At 43.3% G+C, this 25,437-nt stretch overlaps 1 protein-coding gene across 1 annotated transcript in view; it reads left to right on the top strand.

The window, feature by feature from the left end:
- Washc5 (WASH complex subunit 5) overlaps positions 1-25,437 on the top strand; it is a 50,466-nt gene that overhangs the window by 16,270 nt on the left and 8,759 nt on the right. Inside the window, exons 8-24 of the mRNA XM_055626413.1 lie at positions 1,028-1,141; positions 2,599-2,770; positions 7,577-7,704; positions 10,761-10,890; positions 12,492-12,604; positions 14,638-14,804; positions 14,881-14,956; positions 16,112-16,222; positions 17,107-17,247; positions 17,982-18,062; positions 18,568-18,669; positions 19,374-19,553; positions 20,702-20,826; positions 23,068-23,230; positions 24,002-24,104; positions 24,195-24,274; positions 25,130-25,233. Coding sequence (XP_055482388.1) covers positions 1,028-1,141; positions 2,599-2,770; positions 7,577-7,704; positions 10,761-10,890; positions 12,492-12,604; positions 14,638-14,804; positions 14,881-14,956; positions 16,112-16,222; positions 17,107-17,247; positions 17,982-18,062; positions 18,568-18,669; positions 19,374-19,553; positions 20,702-20,826; positions 23,068-23,230; positions 24,002-24,104; positions 24,195-24,274; positions 25,130-25,233 — 2,090 coding nt within the window. The remainder of the gene's footprint in view (positions 1-1,027; positions 1,142-2,598; positions 2,771-7,576; positions 7,705-10,760; positions 10,891-12,491; positions 12,605-14,637; positions 14,805-14,880; positions 14,957-16,111; positions 16,223-17,106; positions 17,248-17,981; positions 18,063-18,567; positions 18,670-19,373; positions 19,554-20,701; positions 20,827-23,067; positions 23,231-24,001; positions 24,105-24,194; positions 24,275-25,129; positions 25,234-25,437) is intronic.

Consider the following 25,437-nt stretch of genomic DNA (forward strand, 5'->3'; position numbering starts at 1 on the left):
TGTCTCAAAAAAGCAAACACAGAGAGAAAGATATGTTTTAAATGTTTGAGAAAAAAATTCATAGCTAGATGGCTTTTGTATAAAAGAGGAACCATATCAAATTAAAACAACAAAAAAACTAGAGTTGTGTAATATGAAAATGTTTGTGGGAAATGGGTAAAACTACTCTTAAAGGAATTTATTAATGAAACTTACTTTCTGGAAGGCAAGATTAAAAGTTAATAAATGGGGCCAGGGTAATGACTCAGTGGTTAAGAGCTTGGCTGCTCTTTCAAAGGACTTGAGTTTGATTCCCAGCACCCATATGGCAACGCACAACCATGCATAATCGCAGTTCCAGGAAATCTGACACCCTTTTCTGGTCTCAGTGGGCACCAGACACAAAATGATACACAGACATAAGTATAGGTAAAACACCTATACATATAAAATAGAAACTGAAAATCACTTAATGTTGATATCAGATTTGTCGGAAAGCTCTCAAGAGTCCTCAATGATTTTAAAGGCTGTGTGATCATGTGTGCATGCTTGCATATGTACATACATGTAGTTAATCATGCACAAATGCCAGAGTTCAAGGGATCAAATTTAAGTCACCAGGTTTGCATGCATTTTCTCACTGAGCCATCTTGCCAACACCATCATTGACTTCTAAGAGCATAAAAGTAATTAAGAAAACTGAGCTGGCTGTAATGGTGCCAGAGAGACCTCACCTCAAAAATGAAAATAAAAATAAAAAAGCAAATGCTTTCTCTTTTCAGACACTGCTTTTCTCTTCCCTGTAACTTTCCTCATCTAGAAATCTAGTATTCAGCAGCTGGAAGAAAAGGTTTGTCTCAGTTACTTTACCATGATAGCAAGTCCAAAGAGTTCTTTCTTGTGTTTGTTTGGAGAACCCAAGGTTTCGCTAACATGAATTAAAACTGGAAAAGGAGGGCGGTTTTGTGCATAACTTGGCTTTTCTCTAGCCCTTTTCTTGATTGAAGTAGATGCTGGACAAATACTGAGTGACTGTCTCCTCTTTCAGGTGATCAGCATTTACATGGGCATCACTGTTAATCTAGCCGATGCTTGGGAACCTTACAAAGCTGCCAGAACTGCTCTAAACAATACCTTGGACCTCTCAAATGTCAAAGAACAGGTAGGTTTGGAAAGTAACCATGGGTGTCAAGCCTGGCATGTAGGAAATGAACTAGGTACACCACCCATGGAATTTGGAAGATGTGCTTCTAGATATCTTACTGCATGACTAGAAGGCAAAATCTGTACATCAGTTAGTTATAGGTTTTCAACTTGAGAGATAGAGGAAATTAAAAAGATTCAGTACCTAAAATGAGTCAGTGTGAGAAGACCACAGTGAAGACCAGTGTGTGAAGACCATGCCCTATGAACAGAGTTGGCATGAAGGGTTTGTTTTTTTGTTTGTTCGTTTTGTTTTGTTTTGTTTTGGCCTGAAGCTTTTAGCAGTAGGATGAATGCTGAGATGAAAAATGAGTGCTATTCTTTTACTGTAATTAAGTCATCCCTTCTGGTGCACAGTTGGTTTATTTAAGCACAAGACGCTATACTCATTTCTGAATTACATAGCCATATTCTTCTTTTTTGGGAAGAACACCAGGCAAAAGGAAATAGCTGAGTAGATAAAGGAATATAAATAAACTCTCTTACTCAAGCATGTACTTAATATTTCTTAATGGCTCTGTTCTCCAGCCTGGCTTTCTGGGTCATATAGTTTCCACTGTACATAGAACAATATTTGCTCTGAAACTTCTGTCGTGTTTTGTTCACGTCACTTGAATCCCTTGTGGCATTGTAAGAGGATTCTTTAGAGCTTTCGATCAACTGCAACAGGAAGAACAGGCCGCTTAGCCTCTCTCTGTGCCTCTTTTCCATTCAAGTTAAGAGTTGAAGGGATCAAGCCAGCAGACTGGTGCACTCCTTTAATCCCAGCACTCAGGGGCAGAAGCAGGTGAAGCTCTGTGAGTTGGAGGACAGCCTTGTCTACATAGTGAGTTCCAGGACAGCCAGAGCTACATGGTGAGATCCTGTCTCAAAAATGAAAAAATAAAAAATAAATAAAAATAAACAAACAAAAAGGTTTGAAGGGATCAGAGAAACCACCCAGTCCAATTCAGTTAAACAAAGACAACAGTACACAGAAGAATCAAGCCACCAGTGTTTAACCACACCCCAAACCAGAACTGAGTCTCAGAATTCTAAGTAATACTAAAATGGCTGATGAAACCAGTCTTGGTGGAACACACCTTTAATCCCAGCACTGTGGAGGCAGGTGGATCTCTGTGAGTTCAAAGCTCAGCCTAGTCTACTTAGCAAGTTCCAAGCAACATAGTGAGACTATGTCTCAAAAAAAAAAAAAAAAATCCAATAAACCATTTGCCCTTAGCACTGTAACTATAATTCCCATTGTTACCTCAGATAGAAATGACATTATTTAAAAAGGGAAGTGGGAAGGAAGGAATGAATGGTTAGATAGAAAAAGGAAAAGCTTGTACTTATCAAGGGATTCAGCTAAATTTGATTTTCAAGATAGCCCTTCCTCCATCTAATTCCAGCTTGTTGGTTTTTTAATTTCCAAAGGCAAGCAGGTACGCTAGTGTCAGTGAAAGAGTGCGGGCTCAGGTGCAGCAGTTCCTGAAAGAGGGTTACTTGAGGGAGGAGGTGCTTCTGGACAACATCCCGAGGCTGCTGAACTGCCTAAGAGACTGCAATGTTGCCATCCGCTGGCTGATGCTCCACACAGCCGACTCAGGTAATGCACACGAGGGGCCTTCTAACCTGCATGTAAAGCTCTGGGCAGAGAGGGCCTGGTAACAATGTAGAACATTCAGCAGAGGGTGGGCTCTGCAGGGGAAGCTGTTGACTGCTTAAGGTAGTCATTTCTGTGTCAGTTTGGAGAGGTCAGCTGCCCTCCTGAGCAGATGGCATCTGTCAGGCACTGGTAGGTGGCTGGGAAACATGGGACTTTAGGCTCCCGTGTTCAAGAAGCTTGTCACTGATCACACTGGGTAGTCAGTTGTGAAGACATAAAAAGGGGTAACTGCAGACCTGTGACAGTCTGCAAAACAGTGCCTCTACCCACCTCCTTCAAAGATGCCCATGCCCTCATCTCTTGAACCTCACAGGGCATGTGGAAGAATGAGGATGTGGCTAAACTACTGAACTTAAAGTCAGGAAACTATGTTAGATTGTCCCAGTAGACCCTGTGTAATACAAACAGCCTTAAGGCAGGAGAATGAGGTAGGCAGATCAGAAACAGAAGTGGCACAGGCATCTGACTTGACCAGCCAGACTTTAAAGGTAGAAAGGGCTCATGCCAACGAGTATAGGCAGCCTTTAGAGGGTAAAAGGAACAAGCTGAGCAATTTGCCCCTGATTTAGGGCTACCTACCCTTTTGATTGTGGTATGATGCTGTCATCTATAACATGGCTGTGAGTGGGCCACATTCATAGCTCTTCTGGGGTGCATGTGGCCCTCACACCACAGGTTGGACATACCTTCTTAACCTGCTAGTACTTCTTAGAATCCAACTCTTCTGACATTAAAAAAATAGTCAGGTGGTACTCCCAGCACTCCGGAGGTAAAAGCAGACAGATCTCTGTGACTTCAAGGCCAACCTGGTCTACAGAATGAGTTGCAGGACAGCTAGGGCTACACAACACAGTGAAACCCTGTCTCAAAATGTATTCTTTTTATGTTTTTGTTCCCGTGTGTAAGAATATTATCTGTCTCTGTCTCGCTCTCTATCTCTCTTGTCTGTCTCTGACTGTGTGTGTGTGTGTGTGCATGTGCGTGCGTGTGCCTGCGTGCGTGCAGACGCATGCCCTTGTGCATATGGGATGTCAAAGGACAACATTCAGGTGTCAATTTGGGACCTGGGAATTGAACTTGGGTCATCAGATTATGAAACCAAGGCTTTTATCTACTGAGCCATCTTGCCAGCCCCTGCTGACATTCTTGGTTTCAGTACAGTAGACCCTGCTTTACATTTTGCAAATCTAAAATGTAAAAACCTAAATTTGTGTTGTTTTAAGCTGCTGTTTATGCTAACCTGTTAAAGCAGCTCCAGGAAATTAACAAAAGGCCCCAGGTAGCAAATCAGAACTAGGTGTGTGAAACTTATAGTGATCACAGAATGAGTCTCTGGTAGGTTGGAGTAGATGAACAGAGGAAGTCAAAGATGGCTACACCAGAAGGTTAGGAACTGGCCAGGCTCTTGTGAAGATTTTGACTTGATAAAATGGAAGAAATCTGGACTATAGATGTGATCAGAATTGGAAGTAGAGAAAATGGGTGAGCCTACTGGGTATAGCTTGTAACTTGGTGACCTCAGCCTCTTCTGATCATGACCCTCTTTGAGACCTTTCCATATAGTTTGGTCATCAGGTTCAGGAGCTTTACACATTGTGAGAAATGCCTCCACAGGACCCATGAGCTATGACTTTAAGACCTATGATAAAATCTCAGAAAACAGTAGAGAACACTTGAGACCCTGAGCCTCTTCAGAGATGCTCATTTAGAACTCATCTAGAACTGCATGCTACTACCTTGAACTGAGCTGTGCATTCAGCAGTCCTGTAAAGCTCTCTGCTTTCTTGCTTGGGTTTTGTTTTCTGACACATGCTTTACATCTTTGAAAAATGTGTAGAATTCCTTCTTAACTCTCTCCAGCTTCCTGAATGTTTTTCATATAAGCTGTTTTTTTGGTTTTTGCATCATTTTTCTTCTTGGTATGTAAGTCCACGTTCACTTTACTCAGTGCAAATTTAATCATCTAATTCACATGCTTTTAAAGACTTCCTGTTTTTTATCTATGAGTGTGTGGTATGTGTCAGATTCCTGGAGCTAGAATTTCAGTTTTGAGCTGTTTGATATGGGTGCTGGGAACAAACTTCTCCTCTGGAAAAACAGGAATTGCCCTGAACCATCTCCCCAGCCCCACTGACCTGCCTTTAATACACTGACTTTCCTCTTTTACACAAACTCCTTTTCTGATTTCAAGAATTTGCCCAGTAACTCAGCTTATAATCTTCCCTATCAAATTTATATAAATAACACAAGTTCTCACTTTAGCTTATCCCCATATTGTACGTGAATATGTTTTTGCCTCTCTGGGCATGAATTACACATGGGGAAAGTAACTGCTTACTTCGACTTGCTGTTCCAGCCATGGCATGTGCATGCATCTGTCACGCCTCCTGGCCCACTGAGGCTTCCACACAGCAGAAGCTAAGCCACAGTGCTTTGTACCTCAGTGCCTGAGCAACACCCAGATGAGCAAAGCTAAGTAGCTGCAGAAGGTGGCTAGGAGGTTACCTCGGTTCCAGGATCAATTCTTGTACTTTTCTTGGCCTGAATTGTTCAGGACCAGATCAAAGAGAAATGTTCAGGCCCGGGAAGACTAGCCCCTCATATGTACCAAGAAGTCAAATGTTAAGATGTGTAGAATCATGCAAATCATTTGCCCCTTACCTGAATTAAGGTCCCCATTCAAAGGGGAAAGCAAGTTAATGTCAGGTCTTCTGTGTAACCTGAATTAATATCACAAGTGAAGGGACAAGGGATACACTTTGGATGGCAGAAACTTACCTAGCATGTATAAAGCTCTGAGTTCAAGCCCCAGAACAGGCTGAAACTGAGCGTATGGACACACATGTAATCACCTCTGAGGGGCAGAGGCAGGAGGATTAGAAGTCCAAGGTCGTCCTCAGCTGTATAGTCAGTTCAAGGCCAGCCTGAAATACCTAAGACCTTTCCTCAAGAAAGAAGGTGGGAAGTACAGACGGAACTCCCTTTTGGGGGTTTTCTTTGTCTAACCAGTGCTAGCATTTCTCGTCTGCCCAGGTGCCTCTGGAGAATGGATGAACTATCAGATCTCTGCAGTGTCCCACAGCAGCTGAGCCTTTCTGCAGGTGTCATGAGTCTCTCCTGATGGAAGACTGTAGAAATCAGTGTGCAAAGTGGCCTCCTACAGGCTTCATCACAACTGAATTACCAGAAACACTCCATGCCGCCTGAGCTCACACACAGGGCCTGATGTGCCTGCCCGGCCTCTTGGGCTGCTGGAGGGGGCTGGGAAGCAGTGCTGCACCGGTGACACACTGGTTCTCTGACCGTGGGCTTCAGCCCTGGTCATCGGGGAGCTTTCAACTTTGTTTGTACTCTAAATGGCTTTCACTTATAAGTATTTTTGCCATAGCCTACTTTTTTAATTGTTTCTTAATTGGCCCTGTAAACACATCTTGAGAAATATCAGTGTTTGTTACGGATTTACTTCTATATTTTTGAAACAGCATCTCACCCACTCTATAGCACTGGCTGGTCTGCACCTCAGCTATGTTGCCCACTTGGCCTTGAAGTGCTAAGGAGCCTCAAGTAGTAGGATTGCAGACTGAGCCACTACTTCTATCTCTGTTCTTTTAATCTATCTGCTTCATTTGAAATGGTTTTTCTTGGCAGCTAATAAGCTAACTGAAAACCAGGATATTTGTTGTGTTTTCCTGTGGGTCAGTCACTACCTAACTCTGTGACTTTGACCTGGTTGACTTAAATTCCCTGTGCCTGGATAGTGCACAGAACACTCTGAGAGCCTCTCATCCCCTTTTTAAAGAGGAGGACAGCCACGTGTATCGTTCTTCCTGTGTGGAGGTGCCATGTTTTTGTGGGAATTCCTTCTTCCCTGTTGTGCTCAGCAGATCCTAAGACCTACTTCTCTGATTCCCTAAGAGAACTCAGCATGGGGAGTACTCATAGCTGTGATTTACTACAGCACGCAGAGAATGAAAGCAGAATCAGAAAAGGAAAAGGACATGTGACAAATCTAAAGAAAAGCAGGCCCACGCTTCCAAGGATCTTCTCTCAGTGGAGTTACGGGGACCTGCTAAACTTGCACAATACATGAGAAATGTTGCCAGCCAGTCAGGTTTGTTAGACTCAGTTGCCCAGGCCATCTCATGAGGGTTAATCTCACAACCAACTTCCACTGATAGGTACCAAGAGGCCAGACTCATAAGAACGAAAGCAGTATAACATGTTCCACGTTGTTCATATAAACAGTTAAGGCCTAGAAAATTATTTCTGACAGAACTCTGCCCAAAACTCAAATTACCAGATACCACAAGAGCCAACCTAGAAAACAGATCCCTGTAGATAGCAGTTTCAGGTTGTCTTTCTGCATCTGAAAGGCACAGACAGGTGGGACATGAGGAAACTAGTCACCTGTGAAGTGGTGCCAGAAGGCCCTGCCCAGCAATTGTGGGAAGATAAGAAAAGCCAACCCTAAAATGCTTACAAAATGGCTGCCAGCTTTGTCGTTTATTCAACAGTAAGTCAGGGACAGATGGCCATGTTGTGAATAGTTAGAAGTTCAGTTGTCACAAATAGTTCAGCTGTACTCCATGATGTAGACATGTGATGTTTGCCAACGTACTGAAGGTAGGCATTTTGCTTAATACTTTTTAAATACTGGAAATGAGGGGAGGTACTTAAGACTCCATCTTATTTCATAGGTGTTTTCAACACATTTCATCAGTGAGAAATTTTTCTTCCTCTTTCTAGCCTGTGACCCAAACAACAAACGCCTTCGTCAAATCAAGGACCAGATTCTGACAGACTCTAGGTACAATCCCAAAATCCTCTTCCAGTTGCTGTTGGATACTGCACAATTTGAGTTTATACTCAAAGAGGTAAAACTATTAAATGAATAGCTTTAGTTCTTAGGGATTTGTGTGTGTGTGCGTGTGTGTGTGCGTGTGTGCGTGCGTGCGTGTGTCTGTGTGTGTGTGTGTGTGTGTGTTTAAAAATATTTGTCAGAGGCAGGTGTGGCGGCGCACAGCTTTAACCAGCACTCGGGAGGCAGAGGCAGGTGGATCTCTGTGAGTTTGAGGCCAGCCTGGTCTACAAAGTGAGGGTCTACAAAGTGAGTCCAGGACAGCCACAGTTCTGTTACACAGAGAAACCCTGTCTCCAAAAACAAAACAAAACAAATTTTCAGAAAAGATAATGATTTAGTTGTGACTCTGACTCCAGCTGTAGCTTTTGTCTGTCTAGGACTGTTTTTTTATAGAAAATGACAGAATTAAGCATTTAACGATTATTTTGTTACAGAGGAACTATACCAGATTGTGGAGATAAATATGAGGAACACAAAAGTTTTTGAGGATCACACTTAGGAAAACATATGTGAAAACTGGGATTTGTGTCTGGGGAGATGAGACACAAAGGTTAATGGCTTTCTGGGTGTCTTAGTTAGGGTTACTTTTACTGTGATGAAACACCATGACTTGTGGAGGAAAGGGATTATTTGGCTTACATTTTCCAGGTCAGAGTTCATCACTGATAGAAGTCATAGCAGGATCTCAAATAGAGAAGAAACCTGGAGGCAGGAGCTGATACAGAAATCATGGAGAGATACTGCATAGTAGCTTGCTTATCATGACTTGCTCAGCCTGCCTTCTTACAGAACCCAGGACTACCAGCCCAGGGATGGCAACACCTACAATGGGCTAGGCCCTCTGCCATCAGTCACTAACTAAGAACATGCCCTACCGGCTTACCTCCAGTCTGATCTTACAGAGGCATTTTCTTAATTGAGGCTCCTCCTCTCCAATGGTTTTATCTTATGTCAAGTTGACATAAAACTATCCAGTACACTAAGTTGAGGACTAGAATTCAGATCCCTAGAACTCACATGCCAAATGGGCATGGCAGCCCACCTGTAATAACAGCTTTCTGAGGTGAGATGGGAATCCCAGAGCAAGCTGGCCAGTGAGACTAGCCATACCTGCAAGCTCTCAATTTGATTGACAGACCCTGCCTCGGTGCATAAGATGAAAGAGTGATCACGGAGGATTCTCAACCTCGAAGCTGGACCTCCATACACACGTTGACCCACATACATGTACATATGTGCTTACACCCAGACATGCATACCACACAAGTGTGAAAAGTGGTGGGTAGGTGTGGTAAGATTTGTACTCCGAAGGAAAGGAAGCTAAGACATAAACATTTCTGGGGACAGAAGCCAGAGCTCCTGGAGATCCTTGGAAAAGGATTGGCCATATGGCAGACAGAGTACAGGAGCATGCTGGAGAGCATTTCAGAGAGGGCCAGCAATACAGCCTCACTCCGTGTGTCTTTCCGTTTTATCAGTTGTATATCCAGTGGTCCCTTAAGAATATATTGTCTTGACTACATGTGGACACATCCCCGACAGGACAGGCCGGGCTGTCAGACTAACCAAGTTCACATCTCTAATCCAGAGTCAGTTCACTGGACTCTGTGGAAGCAGCTTGCTTCTCTCCATTCACACAGGGAGGAAACAGAAGAGAGAGAGAGAGAACCAGCTCCAGAAAGCTGCCTCTGACCGCCACTAAAATCTCACATATATCATCTGTGCACACACAATAAATAAAATTTGTTTTAAACCAATGAATGCAATGGCCATGCTCCATTTGCAGTTCTGTCTTACCAGATAGGAACCCTATGAGTTCAATGAATAATAGCTTTTGGGAGACCTAAAGCCACTCAGCCTATAATCAAGGTTGTTTTGTGTGTTGCTTTGCCACTGTTAAATGACATTGATTTATCCCAGGTACTCAGAAAGACAGGGTAGATTCCATAAATAATCCTCAGTGTTCCTCATCCTTTCACATGCCATTTATTGTTAAGTGTCTTTTCTGGATGACTAAGATTCTTCCTGCATAGATGCCACAGTCTCGCCTTCTACTGATGCACATCCAGGCTGGGTCTCCTGACCCACTCTTCCTCTTTTCAGTTTCATTATGATATTGATCAATGCAGATTCTCTTAAGAGCAAAATTACATCCATGCGTATGTATCTCATAAGAGCGCAGTGTAAAAGTCTCGAACTTTATGTGATATAACATGTCCTTTGATTAGGTATCAGTATTTTTTGTAAGTTTGTTTCCAAGGGAAGAAAAAACAACCTTGAGTTACATTTTCTCCTCTAGCTAACTCTATTCTGAGTAGGCTCGTCATGGAGAGAATTAAACAGAATTGCCATCTAATGTAACATTTTGTTCCTATGCTGTCCTCTGGCAAGATAATATTCAACCGTTCTGTGACTAAATTGGAATAATGGGAGTTATTCTTTAGAAAAGGCCATAGAGCAGTAGTTACAAGTTTAATTTCATCTTCAAGTATTGCCTACCCAGAACTCTCTGAACTGTATCTTCAGGGCCTGGGAACTTGAAAGTTTTGAAGCCCTCCAGGGTGTGCTGGTGTGCAAGCAGCCTGGAAACACCTGTCTGGCTTTCCTCTTCAGATTTATAATGTAGTATTGCAAAGAGATGGCATCAGTGTCAGTGGGGATTTCTTGTGTGTTTGTACATACAAACTAACTTTATGTGGGTGGGTGTTGTGGGCGTATGTGAGGGGGTTCACACATATGGAGGCTAGATTTGATATTGGCTGCCTTTTCAGTCACTTCCAGTTCCTGTGTAGAGTATGATCTCTCACCAACCCCAGAACTCAGCAATTCTGGCTAGTCTAGCTAGCTGGCTTTTCTCTGCCTTCACACCTGCCTGGTTTTTATGAGTTCTGGGGATCTGAACCAGATCTGGTCCTTACTTGCACCACAAGCACCTTATCCACTGAGCCATATCTCCAGCCCCCTGTTACATGTTCCTTAAAGTAAGTCAGGATTCATTCAGGATCTCTTTGTAAACCGTCTGATCTGAGCTTTCTCTTGAGTAAATAAAACTTTCCATCTTGTCAACAGATGTTCAAACAAATGCTTTCAGAGAAACAATCCAAATGGGAGCATTACAAGAAGGAGGGCTCCGAGCGCATGACCGAGCTTGCCGATGTCTTTTCAGGGGTGAAACCACTAACCCGAGTGGAGAAAAACGGTAATTGCTGAAGAGGAGTTATGGGTGTGTTTGAGATGTGTGCTTATATTATTGAAGCCTTAAAAATTGGCTGGTACTTTCTTCATTGCTATCAGAGAATACCTAGCAAAACAAACTTAGGGAAGGGAAGGTTTATTTTGGCTCACAGTTTGAGGACACAGCCCATCATGGCAGAGGAGGTATGGAGGCAGGGCTATGAGGTGTCAGCAGTCAGGAAGGGAAGGGTACGTGCTGGCGTTCAGTTCACTTTCTTTCTAAGTCTATCTCAGTGGGCGGGATGGTGCTGCCTGCACTCACAGGGGTCTCCCTCCTTTAAGCCTCTCTGGAAGGGCCTCACACACATTCCCAGAGGCGTGGTTCATAGGTGGTTTTAAACGCAGTCAGCCTGATGGTCAGAACTAACCATCACTCTAACCAAGTTACCTGGTCTCATCATATGTAACTCCGTCCCCCATGGCAGTGCTCTTGGGAACCTGTATTTACTGTCTGCTGTTTCCAGCTTGTTCTCTCTGGGGCAACACTCAGACTTCATGTTTCAATCTATCTTTGAAATATGAACCAGGGGTTCCTGTAACTGGTTCATAACAAGGGCTGAGAGCTGTAATCCATCCCGCCCAATATTAGATAAAACTTGTCAGTGTATTTATTTGCAATTGGGGGAAAGAAATGAAGGCCAAAGAGCTCTTATGATCTTCTAGAAGTACTTGTCACCTGAGGTTATTAGTATTAGTAACTACTGACCTAGATCCTAAGATTCTTCTAGTCATGCTAGGTTGTTTCCCAGAAAACCCGTCATCAAGTAGGGATCAAGACTGTTCTTTAAAGGAAACATCCCAAGTTTTCCTTAATAATTTTGATCTTGATTCTTTGAGGAAATCTTACTTTAGTTCCCAGCATCTTCATGGCAGCTCACAAGTGTCTATAAATCCATTTTTTTAAGACCTGACACCCTCTTCTGGCATCTGCAGGCCCTGCACACATCTAGCACATATACATACATGTAGGAAAATACACCTACACATAAAATAAAGAAATCTTTTTTACAAATCTTTCCCAAAAGACCACTCTGACCACTAAAAACATAAGTACCATGGCACTCTTTAAACTGTTCAGAATTCCCATAACCCTCCACCTGTACCTCACAGTTCTGACATGTGTCTCCTCCTTGCCCAGAAGCCTCTGCTTATGATTGTCCTTCACCTTGAGAGATGACCTTCTTCATTTCCAACAGCCCAAATCTTTATCTACCTTCACTTTTCCGGAAAACTCCTCAGTAACTCCATGTCCTGTCCAGCAGTCAGCACCCTCCAAGCCTCTCTGTGTCCATAAGCACCTTAGCACTTCCCATTTGCAGCTTAAGTAAGGGCCATTGATCCTTTAGTAAACAGAATCCCAGACTCAGCAGTTTATGAGGAAAATCCAACATGATTTTCTGGGGCGTGGGCCCTCCACATTGTTGTTGATGGTAGGAAGGGTTGCTGGGAATGACATTTATCACATCGTGAAAGTGCTGTGAGAACTGCATTTATAAAAGATGGATTAAGTTCAAAGCCACAAGGATTCTGGGGCTCAATATGCTTTCCTTGTTTCTCTATTAATAGAAAATCTTCAAGCATGGTTCAGAGAGATCTCAAAACAAATACTGTCTCTAAATTATGATGATTCTACTGCTGCAGGCAGAAAAACTGTGCAACTAATACAAGCTTTGGAGGAGGTAAGACCATGGGCTTACCCCACAGTGCTTGGGCTGGAGCATGGGCCAGCAGCCAGGAGCCCTGTGCTGTGCTGCTCCTTCAGAGGCTGCAGGTTCTGCACCCCGCCCCATGTCAGGCAGCTCACAACCACCCTGGAACTCCAGCTCCCAAGGACCCGATGCCTCCTGGCCTCTGTGAGCACCTGTATTCATACACATGCTCACAACAGACAGACACACACGTGTGCGTGCACATGCTCACACACAGACACAGACATGTACCCCTTCAAGCACACACATACATACACACACACGTGCATACACTTGCTCACACACAAACACGTGCACACAAGCGGGCACACACACACAAACACACAATTATAAATAACTTTTAAGATCTTGAAACTGTGTCTTAGGTCAGAAGTTACACCTTATGACCCACCTAATACTTTGCTCATAAAAAAATGTATTTAGGGGAATCTTTCATCAGAAGCAACCCCAAAGTGTTATATTCATTACCATAAAATTAGAATATAACTGAGTGGTCAGCATGAGTAGCGCTGTAGCAAGAATTGTGTAATACTCAAGTAAATGTGTATTTTAGAAGCAAAACTGTGAAAATAATCTAGAAATAATGGGGGTTTTGTGATAAAGTATAAAAACAAAAACTATAGGTCTGTGCTATCTTTTAGGTATGTAAAATGTGTGTGCCTTTGTGGGGAAATACTGGAAGTAAATACACAAATAAATGTACTTACATACTGATATTATCCTTGTAAGTAGCCTACTTTCTTTTCTGAAATGTTTATTTTTTATATATACTCAGAAATGGCTGAACCCAAAGAAGTGACTTCACCTCATCATTCTTAAAGTTTTAATTGTCTTTATGTAGGTTTAAAATGTGACATAATCCTGTCAGAACACTACCTCAGACTCATTATTTAAAACATCAGCTATCCCCTGTCCATTGTTACAATTAATACTTTCTATTCAGTAAACTTTCTTGTGATTTTTTTTTTATTTCTTTGAGATTATTCTTATGATCACTGTAAATATCAACTTTTATCTAATTCCTCCAATTTGCTCAGGGCATCTATTCCAGAACAGCTCTAAATGTAGACTTGTTTGGGGATCTCCTAGTCTATACTACAGCTATCAATAACTATAAATAGCTGCATAAACTTCAGTTTTTGTTTTGTTTTGTTTTGTTTTTCCTTATTTATTTTGGGATATAGCCCAGGTCTCCCAAGTGATACATGACAATTTGCAGACATTAAGGAAACCACCAGAACATAGTAGTGTACTGTACCAGCAGTTTGGTTGGGCTGTAACTCACTACAGTTTTAGTAGTGTGGGCGTACTCAAGAAGATTGTCTTCCAAGATGTGTCCATTTCTTCTAAAATGGAAGACGAGCATGCTGACTTGTCGTGGGATGACCTGTCCCACGGGCTAGTCGAACAGGGTCTACCTGAAAGAGGGAGTGGAAATGATAGGGACAGAGACGTGAAGAATGGAGGCAAGACAGGTTTCTGATCAAGGTCTCAGTTTACTGAACGTGCAAGCAACACTTAATAAAGCAAAGGCTTATAAGCAGATTTCACAGTAATAACACATCTGCGCCACCTGGCAAGGCATCCAAGAATTCACTCAAGGTTACACAAAATTTGCTATCTGGTTCCCAGGGTTGCACAGAGCTTGCTATCTACTTCTCAGACTCAGAACACCCCGCTTGCGAAGTTGCCAGGGTCAGTCTCCCAGAGGTTGCCAAGGCCAGTCTCTGAGAAACTGAGCTTGAGATAAGACCCGCATCTGCCAGGCCAGGAGGCAGAATTCCAATTACCAGACTCCTTCAGTGGGATAAGAGCAGGGGCTAGTTTTCTAACCTTAGATACTGTGTACTTTCTTAGAACTTGCCTTGTAGGTTTCTGAAGCTTAACTTGAAATGAAAAATTTGTCAAGGAATTGTTGGTGTGTGGTGTACTTTATTTGAAGTGACTTCAAGGGGAAAGATGCACTAAAGAATGTTTTAGTTAAATGCATTTCTATAACGCAGGTACAGGAGTTTCACCAGTTGGAATCAAATCTGCAAGTCTGCCAGTTTCTCGCTGACACCCGAAAGTTTCTCCATCAAATGATCAGAACCATCAACATTAAGGAGGAGGTCCTGATCACCATGCAGATTGTTGGGGACCTTTCTTTTGCCTGGCAGTTAATTGACAGGTAATGTGGAAACACTGATGTCCACCCTTGATGAAGGCCAGGAGGTCCATGTTCTTACCTATGTCCCTCTTTACAGTTTCACATCCATCATGCAAGAGAGCATACGAGTAAACCCATCCATGGTTACCAAACTCAGAGCCACGTTTCTAAAGGTAAGCAGGGAGTGCCAATGTCCATCCTCTGCAGAGGAAAGAGTCGGCCTTTGCTCTGCCGTCACTAGTCATTGTACATTGCTATCACTTTCCAGCAAACATTTATGAAACATTTCATCAGTGTCTTTGAAAATGCTCGAGATCCTGCAGCATCAAATATTCAGCCAAGATCTAGTTACTTATACGAAATGAACATCCATCTTCTTTTTTATGCAAGTTTGCTTTCCTGTGGTAAAAGAATTTTGTGTATGTTTTAAAGTAAATCTGTGGCTTGTTGTCAGTAAATGTTTGACTCTATGCCTGTGTTATAGACCTATGTGTTGGGCCACATAACAGTTTCTTGAGTGAAAAGGAAGCATGAATGCAAAGAGCTTCCGTTGACCAGCAGCTCTGCAGCTTCAGGTGCAGCAGAGTTACTTAGCAGCTTCTTCACCCACCCCCAGCATTGCTGACGAGGCCAGTCAGTGGTAGGCCTGATAGATGGCATGTCTCACAAGGTCCCAGCTGCTTCCAGTGGTCAGGGGGAGAAACGCTGCTACAGCAGTAGATGGCTGCAGGGGTTGTTTTGTTTTATTTTTTTATTATATATTTTTTTAAATTTTTATTGATTCTTTGTGAGTTTCACATCATGTACCCCTGTCCCACTCATCTTCCTGTCCCCTCATATCAACCCTTCACCTTTGTAACCTCCATCCCAAAATAAAAACACAAACAAGAAAACAAAAATAAACAAAGCAAAGCATAGAAAACATCTTATGGAAGCTGTAGTGTCACAGTGCACCCCTCTGTCCACACATCTTCACTTGCAAGTGCTCGCTGCAGTGAGTCACTGGTCTGGTTCAAGGTCTCTGGCTCCTATGACACCATTAATTTTGGATCCTCACTGAGACTCCTCCGGGATATCCTATTGTTGCCCTGTGTCCTGGAGATCCTGCAGCTTTGGATCAGCAGGACCAGCCCTTTCACACACCCCAACAGTCCACAGATGATGTAGATTTTGGGGTGGGTATTTTAATGTACTGTCAGAACCTATTTGAGGCATTGCTGAGGCTTTCTGGGTGAAGCACAAATGTTGCGTTGCAAATTCTACTTTTGGGAATGTGATTTCTAGGGCATTTATGAAGCAAGAAACAGATGTGTGTTGTTTCCTTCCAGCTTGCCTCTGCCCTTGACCTTCCCCTGCTACGTATTAATCAAGCAAATAGCCCTGACCTCCTCAGTGTGTCCCAGTACTATTCGGGAGAATTGGTGTCGTACGTGAGGAAGGTAAGAAGTGCCTCTGACTGAGTTTCACTGGCCAGCTGCTGCCTTACACAAGCAGTGCCCTGATGAAGCATCACGTCCTCCACATTTCTTTCCACAACTTTTCTAATACCCAAAAATAAGCATATTCTTACTGCAGCTGCAGACCTGCATGTGTGATTTTGCTTTCTAAGGAGATCATGCTGGTTTTCACACGTTCTTGGCCTCAGAGTTGCAGAAGCTGAGGGGAGCAGAGGTGATGTAGCCTCTTCAGGGTCAGAGCTGGCTGCTCAGAGGCAGATCACAGCTCACATTCCCCTACCAGAACCTAGTTCAGGTCTTGAGGAGAAAGTTGGTCCTTGCTCCAGTTGTTTGTGATGGATCAAGGACCCAGCCCTGTCTGAGTTGAGAGTCAGTGTGTGTCGTACCCTGACTGAGAACTTCCTGAGATGTTACTGACATCTTGAGCATTGGTCTTTTAAAACCTTGAGTAGGAGCATGATAAGTCATCCTGAGTGTTTTGGGGATTAACTTTATATTCTCTGGGCAGCAAATGGTGGGAAGAAGTAAGCTTGTACTTTCTGGCAGTTGTTTGTTTTGTTTTGTTTTGAGACAGTTCACTATGTAGCACTGGGTGCCCTGGAACTTGCTGTGTAGACCAGGATAGCCTTGAACTCACAAGAGATTTCCCTACCTCTCCCTCCTTAGTACTGAGATTAAAGGCATGCACCACAGAAGACCTTCTATCCGTTTTGACGACAGTTGTTTGTTTCTCAGCATCTCTCATTATGAGCAAACTGTCCTCCTACACACTAGTACTCTCCTTGCTGTCATATTCATTATTCATCAGCTAAAAAATAATTAGTGTAGCTACTCAATTGTATTTCTTCCCTAACTTTTCATCACAGGTTTTGCAGATCATTCCAGAAAGCATGTTCACATCTCTTCTGAAGATTATAAAGCTTCAGACCCATGACATCATTGAAGTGCCTACCCGCCTGGACAAGGACAAGCTGAGGGACTATGCTCAGCTCGGCCCACGATACGAGGTACCATGTAACTTTTGACTTCTGTCTTTTGGTATTTGAAGCCCCAACCCATGAAACATCACAGGCCAGTGGCTCGTGGCATATCCCAGAGACCAGTAGATCACTTGTGACTGTGTTCTCCCACTCAGCATTAGCGTGGTGTGCAGTTTTTAATGTACTCACACTATGATTTTTGGCATTTCCTTAGGGCCCTTGAGAGCATTCCTCAAGCACATGTTCTCTGTAGAGATGGAGCTCTTTTTCTCTTGACCATTCTGGCACTGCACATCTTCCTGTGTTACAGGACCTGGACTTTCTACATCCATGCTCCTCCTTTGTTCATATGATGCTCGACTTAACGGTTATATCCCAATGAAGCCTTCATAAGTTGAAAATATTCTTAAGTGGAAAATGTATTTAATACAATTGGGCAGCTGAGTAAAACAGCTTATCTTGAGGCCAGCCCTGAGGTTTAGACGTGAGAAACAGACCCCAGAGAAGGGAAGTGCCATGTTAAAGGATGAAGAACTACTGACAGCAACTGTCCCCCAGCACGTCTAACAGCAGTCTTTCCTTTCCCCAGAGAGCCTCACCACCATCCCGGGTGCATGCATACCACTGTCCTTCACACAGCCACACAGCCATTTCCTGCTACTGGTGGCCACTTCGGGACTGTGGGCCAGTCGTTTAGCCTTGCACAGAAGTGAGCACTCTTTCCTGTGATACACTTCATCTCCCCTCTCTCTCTGTTAAAGGTTGCCAAGCTCACTCACGCCATCTCCATCTTTACCGAGGGCATCTTGATGATGAAAACGACCCTGGTGGGCATCATCAAGGTAACAGTCCTGTTGCTGCTTTTTGTAGTCAGTGGCTATTTGTTTGATGTTCTGGTAATTACATATGGAACAGGAAATAATGTGGCCATCTTATGTCACTTAGAAATTTTGTTTTTACCCACTTGTTGATGGAGGAAGAAGGAACATTATAATCCTGATGGCTCATAATTAAAGACAGCCATATGACATGAATTTGGAATTTCATCTCACCATCTCCTGCTGGCTGTAAGAGAAAACACTTTACATTTAATGAAGTGTTTAAAATATAAAGCAATTAAAAACTGCCAATATCTGCCATCTTGGTAATGTGTTATAAAATTATTGTGAAATGTAATGAGATGAAGAGAGTCCTGTGGAAGCAACAGGATTAATAATTCAGTATACCTCTCGAAAGATGAAAGAGGTACAGAAAAATGCTGCACTACAGACTCTCGGCGCCATCTCGCTTGTTCTTCCTGATCTGCCTTTTCAATGACTGCATTGAACACCTTTGATTTGCACTTAGGTGGATCCCAAGCAGTTGCTGGAAGATGGAATAAGGAAGGAGCTAGTTAAGCGGGTGGCTTTCGCCCTCCACCGGGGACTCATATTCAACCCTCGGGCCAAGGTACAAATGCCAGAATGGACCTGTCAGACAACTCACAGTATTCATTGGAACATCTTCCTAACAAGATAGGTCCTTCTCTTTCCTGATTATCCGATGTGTGTTCTTAGGGGCCAACAACTGATGTGCTTTTTGCCCCTTTCTATAATCTACTCAAAAGAAAATCCCTTTTAAACCAATTGTCTCCTTCCCTGCTCATCCTGTGTTTAAGAACTAAACTGATGCTTATGACTCATAGTTACTTATTGTCCAAAGAACTTGATTACCATAAAGCAGATAGAAACTATAAAAACTGTGAGGTTTATTTTTTAAGTTTACATTTTCTATTTAAAAGTATGATAGTTTTTCTAAGGAGAAAAATGAATAGGCCTGAAATTTTTACATAAGGAACATTTCACTTCAGTAAATTTAACTTAAGTGTGAAGTGTACAGAATAGATGTGTCCCCTCGTTGATAGTGGTGATGTCATCAGCACTCATTGTTACATCCTTTGCATGAGGCTTCCTTCCCAAATGAGTGACGTCTGTTCTTGGCTGGATGTCTAAGAGCACTGCCAGTCAGCCACAGTACAGAAGGAAAGATTTCTAAAGCTTTGGCCATGTCTGCAACCACGACTAGAGTCCCTTAGTGTGTCATTTAAGGTCTAATGTAGGTGTTAGTTTGATGGTTTGCTCCCATTGACAGTTGTCCTGTGCTCTTCTGTATAGCCAAGTGAGTTGATGCCCAAGCTGAAAGAGCTGGGAGCCACCATGGACGGATTCCATCGTTCTTTTGAGTACATACAGGATTATGTCAACATTTATGGTCTGAAGATCTGGCAGGAGGAAGTCTCTCGTATTATAAATTATAATGTGGAGCAAGAATGTAATAACTTCTTAAGAACAAAGGTATTTAACAAGTTTTTTTTATAATTCTTGACTATGTATATTATCTCTAATATTTAAAATACACACTCCAATCTCAGCAATGCCACAAGAAAGTTTTTTGTTGTTTTTGTTTTGTCTAAATAATTTTACTGAAAGCCATTAAGTCCCACAGAGCACCTTTAGGAGATTCCGCCATAAAAGGAGAGTTAACATGGGACCTGGCCTCAGGAGCTTTCTATGTCAAGGAGAAAGCAGATGTCACTAAAAGGCTGTAGCAGCTGCTGTTCTGCCTGTTAGAATCCAGGAGTTGAGAGTGGGAGACTCGGGACCTCTCTTGACTTTGTAGTACTGTTTGGCTTGTTCGGGAACCCCAGCGTCCTTCCACGGCAGTGCTACATGCTCTGTCCTCCAGCAGTGTGTGGGCTTCCGCCTTTCTCCTGTCCCACCCAACACTTGCTGCTGTCCACTTCCCAACGTCAGCTGGCCTTGTGGAGTGTGAAATGCCATTTTTGATGTGTGCTTCCCTAATGGCTGTCCAGTATTGTTACATGTTTATCTGCCGTGGGTGTGGGTGGGTGTGTATCTTCTTTGAAAAATAGATATAAGAGTTGGCTTTTGTTTTTTCATGAGACACAAAATAGCACCAAACTCAGGTGCCATTGCTTTTACACAAGGAACTGACACATTCAGGTGATACTTTGAAATGATTGTTTAAGCTTATGATATTTTAAATTTTTAGATTACACTGTCCATCTCAACTTGCAAGACAAAAAAAAAAAAAACATGTTTCTCTGTCTCTCCATAGTTCTCACTTTTCTGCTATCTTCCAACTCTCTACTTAGCTGAGGATGACCTTGAACTTTCCATCCTCCAGCCTCCACCTTCCTAGCACAGGGATTTCAGGCCTGCATCACTGTACCTGCTTGATGAGGTGCTAGGGATGGAAACCCTACCCACTGAGTACCTCTCCAGCTCTCACTTCCCTTTCAACAATTGTTTCTTTTTTTTTTTATGTTATATGTAGCATTTGGCGGCAATTTAAAATTTTTCCTCATTCAAAACCAAGGAATGCTTAATTGTTACTCTTTGTATGGGGCCTATAAGATTATATAAAGAAAAGATATCCAATTATGCTGTCAGAACTAGACATTTATATGTTTGTTTTTTAGATTCAAGACTGGCAAAGTATGTACCAGTCCACTCATATTCCAATCCCAAAATTTGCGCCTGTGGATGAGTCTATAACGTTTATCGGTCGACTCTGCAGAGAAATCTTGAGGATCACAGACCCCAAGTAAGTATTTCTGTGTGTGACTGAACCTTGGACCCCGGACCCTGCGTCCCTGAGGTGTGCTTCCTTGTCCCTGGACCTAGTTTTGTACTTGTTAGCCCATCCTGCCGTTAAAGACAGCGTGTTTATTTCCTGGTCCTGCCGTTAAAGACAGCGTGTTTATTTCCTGGTCCAGCACGGAAGCACTTACTAACTGAGTGCTCCATCTTCCATGCCTCCCTCTTAGCATGTTCCCTGCTTCTGCACACTTACTCCTTAAAATCACCTGCGGAGGCAGTCATTGGTGCTGTTGTCACTTTAAAGATGAAGAGATTCAGGCACAAAGCATGCCACAGTTGGCAGACAGTGCCCCTAGATCAGGCCAAGCCCGAGCTGCCAGAGCACTGTGCTGGCCAAGGGCGCACCATACAGCTTTGTGTGCGCTGATGCCACGCCTTGTCACATGGGTTCTGCCTTCAGCAGGGACTGGCTGACATTTTCACGTAATTAAAACTATTGCTGAGAATATCGGGTGGGTACCATGGCGCCTCTCAGTAATCAGCTAAACCCATTCCCTCTTCCTCTGAGCCTCAGACAACGCAGTATACTGAGACCACCTGAGGAAAGAGCAGGTTCCTGCCTTGTGGCTCAGTTTACCCCTGAGCACATGCTCACAGAGGATCATGAGAGGTGGGCTTTCCCAGAGAAAGAAAGGGTCTTTCTCTCTCCACCACCCACGTCTTGTTGAAAGCAATGCCTTTCCTAAACATTCCATACCGCCTTCTAGTCCAGGCTTATTTTTTCTCAAGATGTGAAAGTCAACCAAGTGTAGATAAACTTTTTGAGATTTCTAGCAGAAACACTTTCTTCTGTCATAGGCAAGAAAGTAAATAGACCTTTGTGTCCACAGCTTGAACCACTGAGCTTTTCTAGAAAACTACCCTGCCCAGCAGTCTGCTCATACTTCCAGCAGAGATTAGATGTGACAGGGAAGTCATGCTCAGAGCTAGGTTCCTCTCAAATGTCACGGTCAAAGTGCCAGCACTGGGTAACAGAAGGACACCTGAAGCCTAGCATAAAGGATGTGTGTACGTCTGCAGACCTTCCTGAGTTGTTGTTTTTTCCACATTTCCTTCTAACTTCCTCACTCTTGAGGCTTTCATCTCCTTGAGTGCCATGCTGTGTGGTGTATTGTGTGTGGTATATTGTGTGTGCTGTGTGCTGTATGGGGTATGGTGTGTGGTGTGTGATATATGGTCTGTGATGTACGGTGTGTGCTGTGTGGTGTGTGGTACACAGTGTGTGTGTATGGTCGTATTTGTAAACATGAGGCCTATATTGCATAGCTTGTCAGAACTGCAGAGGCTGGCTCAGCCTGTCCCTGCAGAATCAGATCATTTAGGAGTGGGATGTGGACATCTGTACCTTCTGCGTGCCAGTCACTCAAGGCTCCTCCTCAATGGCTTGAGAGCCAAAGTGTTGAAATTACATAATCTTAGGACCAGGCCTACCTGGCTATCCATCATGTCCCTGCTAAAATGGGGGTTAAATGGCTTGTATTTCACAGAGCTGTTATGAGGGTGACATAGGATAACAGCGAGTGCTCAGTAGATGATGCTGTTCTTTGCCACAGTTGTCATTATTCTGTATTTCTGAGACTGAGAAGAGTCATTGAGAGATGCCAAGAAGATGGCCATCTACCATTTAATGAGCTGGAAGAAAGCACATAGCTTCATCTTCCCTCTCAGATGTCACTGTTCAAAGATTCTAAGTTTCTTCTTTACCAAATGGAATTGATACTAGACTCTCATTTGTTTTCAGTCTGGAAATGTCAGGAAACACCCTGCAGAAAGGCAGCTGGGTCCTAGAGTCCTCCAGCCTTGCAGCTGATTTTGTCTTCGCAGTTTGGTCCCTAGCAGTAGCTTAGCCCAGCGGAAAGAAATAAAACTAAGAAAGCAGCATGCAATGGGGAAAGGAAACCTAGCTGAGATTTATTTCCTGGGGCAGTCATCAGACAGACAAGATTGAGTGCCTGGACAGAAGTGAGGAGACACGAGTCATAACCAGTAGTGCCTGCTCACACCTCCAACCCCAGCAATCAGGAGGTTGAGGCGAGACTGGTGCAAGTCCGGGTTACAGCGAACTACACAGTAAGGGCGCCTAAAACAAATAGAAGTCCTGTAGCCGGAGTCCTGGCTTTTGATTCCCCAGCCCTTACCCCACTTCTCTGAGCCACTGGGACTTTTGATTTCCCTTTTGTTTTAGAATGACATGTTACATAGACCAACTGAATACTTGGTATGACATGAAAACTCACCAAGAAGTGACCAGCAGTCGCCTCTTCTCCGAAATCCAGACCACCTTGGGGACTTTTGGTCTGAACGGGTTGGACAGGCTTCTGTGCTTCATGATTGTGAAAGAGTTACAGGTGAGCCTTGACCCCCACCTCAGTCACGTTTCTCACCACTGTGGTAAAACAGCTGACGAGAGCGACTTAAGGCAGACAGGCTGTGCTCTGGCTCACGGTTGGAGATCTAGTTCATCATGCTGGGGAAGGGCTGCCATCCAGAGTGACTTCCGTGGTGGTCCCAAGAGTATGAGGCAGCTGGCCACACGTTCCTGTGGTCAGGAAGCAGAGAGGTGGATGTGAATGCTTGGCTCACTGTCCTCATTCTGTCTTGGACCCCCAGCTTTTGGGATGGTGTTGCTCCTCTTCAGAGTGGGTCTTCCCTTTACCACTAAGATTCTCTGGTAACATCCAGACATACTTTAATCCCTGCCAAGTAGACAAAGACTGCCTGTTACAGACCAGCATGCCTGGCTTCTACCTGGGAAGTATAACAGGTGTCACCTGACAATTAAATCACTGTGCTCCATGACTTCTCACACTGATGATGAAAAAAAATCACATGGGTGATTTTACTAGGTAGATAAGAACTAAACGTGAACTAGAATTTCTTTGGCGAGCATTGTACATTTATCGGTGGAATGTTTTAGTTCATTTCAGCTTAGGAAAAAGAAACTTGAGTTTGAAGCCTTAGCTCCTCCTTATAGTGTTGCTTAGTAGAAACCTGAGTGCCTGGTACCTTCCCATTTAGAGGCTGTCTGACCCAGTTGTATGATGTTCTACACAGCATTTGAGGTAGCTGGACTGTTGGTTTGTTACGTTTGGATTTTGATCATGACTTCTTGTTTATAGAATTTCCTCAGTATGTTTCAGAAAATTATCCTGAGAGATAGAACTGTTCAAGACACTTTAAAAACACTCATGAATACTGTCAGCCCCCTGAAAAGCATTGTAGGTAAGTGTCTTGTGACTCCTCAAGGCAGAGATAATGCTGTCCTGTAGCCTTTCAGAAGTGACTGGATTAAGATTATGTTTTAACTTTCAGCAAATTCAAGTAAAGTTTATCTTTCTGCCATCACCAAAACTCAGAAGATCTGGACCGCTTACCTAGAGGCTATAATGAAGGTATGCTCTAGGGAGCATGATGATGGATACTGTGTAACGAAAGTATGGACAGCAGGGCTACTCAACACTTTTCTAAATGATTATTTTCCTTTGACTGTGGTTTGTGGAAATCTATTCCTTCCTTTTGTCGTTAAAGCAGAACTTCCACAGTTTCTTGATATTTCTCGCACCATTTATCCTTCTCTCTAGAACTACCACTGACTAGGCTTTTCATGGATAGACCCACAGCTTCCCACTTGCTCAAGAAAATGTGTTTTTTCTGAAATGCCTCCAATTAGAGGTGCTTCTGCAAAAGGAAATGAGAATTTTTCTCCAAGTTCATATAGTGTTCTGGCCTGTCGGTTTACAGACCAACTATGTCCCTCATAGCATTACAACGGGACATCTGCTCCTCTCCCTCCTCTGTCTGCCTTGATGTTAAGAAGCAGGGATCACTGGGTGCATAAATTATCCAAATGCTATGAATAAAACACTGTGTCTTTGGAAATGAGGAATAAAGACAAATGAGGCAATTAATTATTTAAATGAAGACCAGCTATTTTAGAATCCAGTCTCATACTTTGTATAAGTGAGGGCACGGTGAAACCACTGACCTGGATTGCTCCATTGGGTGTTAAAAAAAGGTTTATTACAAATATGAAGCTGCTGTGTGACTATTCCCCAAATGGTAGAGAAAGAATAGCCATAGGCATTTGGAGGAGACCAAAGTCACCATGTCTGCCTGGGAGACAGAGTGTAGCAGACAGGTGGCTGGCAGAGGCACACCCCTCAAAGGCTCTCCATCTTGGTTTGCATGCTGGTGATTGCTCTCAAGTTCGTGGTGTGCCACCTCTCCCTTCTCTCACTCGTTCTTAGGTTGGACAGATGCAGATCCTGAGACAACAGATCGCCAATGAGCTGAACTCTTCCTGTCGATTTGATTCCAGACACCTGGCAGCTGCTCTGGACAATCTCAATAAGTAAGTGCCAGGATTGAGACAGTCATCTGTGGGCTCAGGCTGCCCTCCTTCCAAGCACCCAGGTTCACATCTTGTTCATTTAAGGTCTTTGGGGTTTTAACATTTATTGTTCCCATTCTATATACATCAGCACACTAGGCCCATGTCCCAACATCAGAAGCTGTTGTGAACAGAATCTAAAGAACTAAGCAGTGGTTACCCAGA

The sequence above is a fragment of the Psammomys obesus genome, unplaced genomic scaffold (assembly GCF_907164565.1).
Source record: "Psammomys obesus unplaced genomic scaffold, mPsaObe1.curated_primary_1811, whole genome shotgun sequence".
NCBI lineage: Eukaryota > Metazoa > Chordata > Mammalia > Rodentia > Muridae > Psammomys > Psammomys obesus.